General features: G+C 32.3%; 1 protein-coding gene across 2 annotated transcripts in view; it reads left to right on the top strand.

Annotated features, from left to right (window-relative positions):
• The first annotated feature begins 303 nt into the window (after positions 1-303).
• Positions 304-6,573, top strand: part of LOC101494689 (heparanase-like protein 1) — a 13,531-nt gene continuing 7,261 nt past the window's right edge. For both annotated transcript variants that reach the window (XM_012715476.3, XM_012715477.3), the window contains exons 1-8: positions 304-494; positions 2,272-2,523; positions 2,650-2,686; positions 2,995-3,178; positions 3,634-3,782; positions 4,267-4,500; positions 4,897-5,086; positions 5,219-5,344. In XM_012715476.3, the coding sequence (XP_012570930.1) occupies positions 2,287-2,523; positions 2,650-2,686; positions 2,995-3,178; positions 3,634-3,782; positions 4,267-4,500; positions 4,897-5,086; positions 5,219-5,344 (1,157 nt within the window). In that variant the 5' untranslated portion in view covers positions 304-494; positions 2,272-2,286. The remainder of the gene's footprint in view (positions 495-2,271; positions 2,524-2,649; positions 2,687-2,994; positions 3,179-3,633; positions 3,783-4,266; positions 4,501-4,896; positions 5,087-5,218; positions 5,345-6,573) is intronic.

The raw sequence follows: 6,573 nt of genomic DNA, 5'->3' as shown, positions 1-6,573 counted from the left end.
GGTGTGTGAATTAAGACAAAAAAAAATTTATTGTATGAAAGTTAAAAATAACAATCATTTAATTTTGTTAGAGTCAAATTCATTTGTACATTGTACATCAAACCTTTAAACCTATGATGTGAAAGCCAAATAGTTGAATTGAAATGATTAATCAATTATCCATGAGAACTCAAATTTAAATTATAACTAAAATAATAGTTGAATTGTTAAAAGAAAATTTAAATAAAAAAAAAAAAAAAACCTCTGCTTAAGACACCGAAAGGCAGAGAATAAAGAGAAGCACCTTTTTCTTTTTTACTCTCCATCCAGCAGAAGAGTGAGTAGTTAAACAGACTTAAACCACCGTCACTCATTATTCACAATATACTCATCAATGCCAATCAAGCAACCCCTTTTGACCTTTCTCTCTCACTATTTCTCACTCTTTCTCTTCTCGGTTCTTCTTTAGCTGAAACCTCTAGTTTTTTTTTTAGCAAAACAAGGAGTGTTGCCAGGTCAAAATCCACTTCCCTTTTTTCATTTCGTATTATTATTCTCATCAATAAATTGTTACATGTCTCATTCAGATCTTTCATTTTCTCTCTTTCACATACTTTTTTTTACTATACTGATTTTGATGCACCAAGTCATCCAATCACAAATCACCATAGATATAGACATGATTAAAAGTTAAAAGTATTTTTAGTAATTCAACAGTTATGATTGTATGATAGCGTAATTTTACACTGCTGAATATCAATTAAATCTATTTTTATATTTGTTTGTTTGAAGGCTTTTTTTTTAGTAATTATTTTGTACAAGTCTGACAGAGATTTTAAGTGATTCAATGATTTTAATTGACTGACAGTGAAAAAAAATTTATTTTTATATCAATTAAATCCATTTTTATATGTATGTTTGGAGCTTTTTTTAATTATTTTCTACATGTTTCTAAGATTTTTTTTTAATTGATAGTGGGTATGGTTTTTTGACTGGCTTTGAATTCAACCTATTATTCTATGTTTTGCTTCTATATCTTGTTTCTGTGTCTTCAAGATTGAAAATATTAAAAAAATAAAATGATGATGATTGGTTAGTGTCTCCAACAAGTTTTGTGCTCATATTAGATCTGTCTGATTTGGATGTATTTAATATTAATAAGCATGTGATTGTGGACATGTTTGAAATTCTGACTTTGAAGTTTAACTTTCACGATTCTCAAAATCTATAGAAACAGTTAAGTAGCCTTTATTTTTGTTGTTGAGTTTTGGTACAGTGAAGTTTAGGATACTCATTACCTAATGAATTTATGACTATAATTACTGTCATGGTGATGAGTATTGATCATGACATGGAGATACCATCATAGAATCTCAGTGTTGCTCTTACATTCTTCACCTACTAGTGTTAACTTATAAAATGACATTGTCAATTTTTAAGATCATAAGTTAGGATTCATTATTAATTTTCTATTGTAAGCACTGAGTACTCTCACTTTCCTTTTCAGGAAAGTCAGGCAATCATAATATTCATTTACTTATTTTTATTTTCAGGACTTATCATTATGTGTATTACTGTAAAAGGAAATGATAATTTGATACACAAAATCAATATCGAAAAAATGACAACAAAATAGTTTGTTATTGCAGTTCAAATAGGTGGTTAATTACATTTAGTAAATGGTTAATGCATATAACAGTTGTCGATACTCGTTAACCATCACTGAATGTGATGAACCATGATTTCCCGGTGCTTAAATATAAATGTAACTGAACATTTGGAAATTGCGGTTAAATTATATTCATATCTGCGGTTAATAAAATTTAGTGAATGGTTTATGAGTTCCTGATATTTGAACTCAGTAACCAACCATTTTGTTGTCAATTGTTTGTGTCGATTTTGGAGTCAAAATATCATAACTCTACTATACTGTAAAACTTGATTTTGTTTTCTGAAAATTAACCAGATATTAACCATCAACTGAATGTGATTAACCATGACTTCCCAGTGCTTAAATATAAATGTAACTGAATATTTGGAAATTGCGGTTAAATTATATTCATATCTGCGGTTAATGACATTTAGTGAATGGTTTATGAGTTTCGTCATATGTTATATTCATTAAGACATTAACCATTGACTTAACGTAGTTAACCGGATATTTGAACTCAGTTGACCAACCATTTTGTTGTCAATTGTTTGTGTCGATTTTGGAGTCAAAATATCATAACTCTACTATACTGTAAAACTTGATTTTGTTTTCTGTAAATTAACTTTTATCTATTACTGCAGTTGTGTTGGCCTTAGATGCTGCTTCAAGCAATTGGTTCACTCATGGGATTCCACCTTGCATTGTTTCTCTTTTTGGCTTCTCTTCAAGTTACGTTAAGTAAAGATATTTTACATGGTTCACTACTAGTAAATGGAGCTCTAACAAAAGCTGAAACAGGTGATAACTTTATTTGTGCCACTATTGATTGGTGGCCTCATGATAAGTGCGACTACGACCATTGCTCTTGGGGATATTCATCTGTTGCAAATTTGGTTAGTATTTCGGATATCATTTGTATAAAATATATGAAATGAACACTCTTGAGAATTTATATTTCCCTAGAAAGAAATTAACCAGTTTTAGTCATTGTTCAATTCAATATGGATTAATTTTTTCAGGACTTGTCTCATCCTTTCCTTGCCAAGGCAATCCAAGGTGTGTGAGCTTAAATTACTTAAATACATATGATTTTGAAAACCAGTTAGTCTGATGGTGTTATTATTGTTAGTGCTATTGCCAATGTAGCACCGCCATTTCAAATTGAAGGTGTGTGCGGTGTCCAATACTGATATCACTGACACATGTGGTTACATTCAACCACTTTTGTTTACTTACATTATAATGTGGCGTGTCTAGTATTTGTGTTTGCGTTGGTGCATCATAGGTTGTTGTTATTACGGTGGCTTCATGAAGTTACAACGTATTAATCATAATGTTAATCTTTTGATATGGTTTTCTGATAGCCCTCAAACCATTAAGGATAAGACTTGGAGGTTCTTTGCAAGACCAGGTGGTATATGATGTTGGAAGTTTGAAGTATCCTTGTCATCCATTTCAAAAGATGAAAGGTGGATTGTTTGGATTTTCAAAGGGATGTTTACACATGAAAAGGTGGGATGAGCTGAATCATTTATTCAATCAGACAGGGTGAGAATTTCTACATTACATTTGTTATTATTATCATATCACCGCCTCCCTCACTCTCTCTTCTTTAAAACCGAATCAAAAAGTATGAAAAATAATTGGCATTTAATTAGGATATATATAACAAAGTTTAGTTTTCACTCTGGCTGCTAAAGGGAATGCAGTTATGCACCCTTTTCTTGGTTGTATAATAGGCTCTCTGTCTGCATCACTGAATAACTATCCAAATAAAAGGATAGTTTCAATTTACTCCTTTCTCACTTATAATTAAACACTTTAGGTGATTTATTTATTTTGTTATTGAAGTTCATTAGTTATTATTGACTTCTATCCTGCATTATTATAACAGTTTTAAAGTGTAAATTCATGCCAAAACAAAGAATTTGGATGTCATATCAAAACGATGATTACCTGTGGTAATTGTAATTTGTAACTTAATTGAAGTTTGATACTTGCAGGGCCATTGTGACATTTGGTTTGAATGCGCTCCGTGGGAAGCACCAGATTAGTCATAATGTTTGGGAAGGGGCATGGGACCCAACAAATGCTTATGATTTTATAAAGTACACTGTTTCAAAAGGATACAAGATTGACTCGTGGGAACTTGGTATGAAACAGAGTAATTTGTTATTTTGATTCATGTATTGGATTTTTTAGCACATGGCCATTTAGTGGAGTGTTAATGCCCTGATCTTTGGGGGTCAAAGTAGTGTTGTCAATCACAGGTTGCAGAAAATAGTGGTTTGCTTTAATTCTACTATGCTATAGTGGTATAACGCCGTTGTAGCTGCTATTAAACAACATTTAATATTAAATAGCGTATTACAAAACAATAACAATTTGTTTAAATTTTGCTACCCTATAGTGCCGCAATAGTCTCTATTTGACAACATTGGGTTAAAGCTTATGCGGTCCTTAGTCCAAAATGTCGAAACTAATTGGACTTCACCGCACTTTGCTTAAAAACATTTTAGTCTTCTCTGTTTTACTTGATGTAGGACTTATTTTTTCAACAAACAGACAGAGACAGAGTAGTTTGTTATTTTTGTTAATGTTTAACTTGACATTATTATTGTATATGTTTGTTGTAGGCAACGAGTTGAGTGGTACGGGTATTGGTGCATGTGTTGGCGTTGTGCAGTATGGGAAAGACTTGATAAACCTTAAACGAATTCTTGATATGTTATACGAGAACTCTAGGTTCAAACCCTCACTTGTAGCACCTGGAGGATTTTATGAAAAGGAATGGTATGATAAGCTTCTTCAGGTTTCCGGTTCAGGCATAATCAATGTTCTGACTCATCATCTATATAATTTGGGCCCAGGTTTGTTTGTCAGTCACAAAGTTCTATTTAATATTTTAAAGTGTCTAGCTATCTTTCCTTTGCTTCAATTCCAAGTTTTTATAGATAGTAGTGGAATAGCATCAGTTACAATGAACATTAGGGAGCAACGGGATGGATATGACAAATGCTAAGGACTAACGGTGCATAGGGACTAACAAGATGGATGTGAAAACTGTTAAGGACTACTCATTAATTTCTTTTACTTTAGGGACAAAGTATGAGAGAGTGTGTACAATTAAGGACAAAATTGACGATTTACTCATTTAAACTTGTATCAAAAGATGATATATTTTGTTCAGTTGCTAGCAAAATACTATTGTATATACTAATGTCTGCTGCCCGCAATATCTTTCTGAGTTAATATCCCTTTTTCAGGCAGTGACAGTCATCTTGAAGGGAAGATTTTAGATCCTGAGCGCTTGAGCAAGGTGGAAACAACTTTCAGCAATCTTGCAGAAACCATTCAAAAACATGGTCCTTGGACTTCTGCATGGGTAGGAGAAGCTGGTGGGGCTTACAACAGTGGCGGTCGTTTTGTTTCCAACACTTTTCTGAATAGCTTTTGGTAATATACTTCGCCATTCCTTCCATCATTTTCTTTTCCCCTTTTTATGTTTTAGTTTCTAAAGGAAGAAATTTTTTATCTTTTTATTTAGCTTTTGTTTAACTGAGAATTTGAAATTTAAACGACTTGTAGGTACTTAGATCAACTTGGAATGGCATCCAGCTACAACACTAAAGTTTATTGCAGGCAGACTTTAATTGGAGGGAACTATGGCCTTCTCAATACCTCCACTTTCACTCCTAATCCTGACTACTACAGGCAAGTAAAAATTCAAGGTTACAGAAATAAAAAATATATTGAATAGATATTTCGATATGCTTTTATTTTCTCGAAAATTACTTGAGGATTTATAGTATTGAAGTTATGAGTTTTAGATAAAATAAGAAGGGAGTGGATAAAAACTTTTGAAATATGATTGGTAACAACTTGATACAAAAGATTAAGCACCAATCTCTATTTTGGTTTGACTTATTTGAGTTTACCTATTGGCATAAGTACTTGTGAAACTATATGAAAGAAAATATAGAAATAACTTTTGAAATGTCCATAAGCTGGTTTCAGCTTATTTTCATAAGCTCTTTGTTGAAGTTGTGTGATTTTTGAGAAAAGGAGGAGAGAAAATAATAAGGGTTTGAATATTATTAATAATAGCTTAATGCTGACTTGATTACAAAAGACTCAATACTAATCTCTATTTATAGAGAAACATAGACTCAATCCTAAATTAGGAATAAATCATCATAATAAAGAGAGATATTCTAAGATTCTCTATGATTATAAATTGATCATAGAAAATAACTCAAGATACTCTAATATAATATAAAAGATATTATAAGATATTTTTTAATATTCTAACATTCCCCCTCAAGCTGGAGCATATAAATCATATGCAATAAGCTTGTTACATATATAACTTATTCGAGGACCTCTCAGGGACTTAGTGAATACATCTGCCAATGGATCATTGGAATTAACAAAGCTAGTGGTGATGTCGCCTGATTCGATCTTCTCCCTTACAAAGTGACAATCTATCTCAATATGTTTGGTCCTCTCATGAAAAACCGGATTAGAGGCAATGTGCAATGTTGCTTGATTATCACATATTAATGTCATTTGTGTTGCCTCTTCAAATTGAAGCTCTTTGAGTAACTGTTTCAACCATATGAGCTCACAGGTCACTAATACCATAGCCCTGTATTCAGCTTCAGCGCTAGATCTTGCAACTACACTTTGTTTCTTACTTTTCCAAGATATTAAGTTTCCTCCAACAAGTACACAATACTCAGAAGTGGATCGCCTATCAATGGGTGAGTCTGCCCAATCGGCATATGAATAACCAACTATCTGAGTATGTCCTCTGTTTTCATAAATTAGACCTTTTCCTGGAGCACCTTTAATGTATTTCAAGATTCGTATCACAGCATCCCAGTGTTCTTGACAAGGAGAGTTTAAGAATTGACTTACCACACTGACTGCAAAAGAAATGT

This window comes from Cicer arietinum, chromosome 5, assembly GCF_000331145.2.
Source record: "Cicer arietinum cultivar CDC Frontier isolate Library 1 chromosome 5, Cicar.CDCFrontier_v2.0, whole genome shotgun sequence".
NCBI classification, from domain to species: domain Eukaryota; kingdom Viridiplantae; phylum Streptophyta; class Magnoliopsida; order Fabales; family Fabaceae; genus Cicer; species Cicer arietinum.
This window is presented reverse-complemented; position numbering and strand designations above follow the sequence as displayed.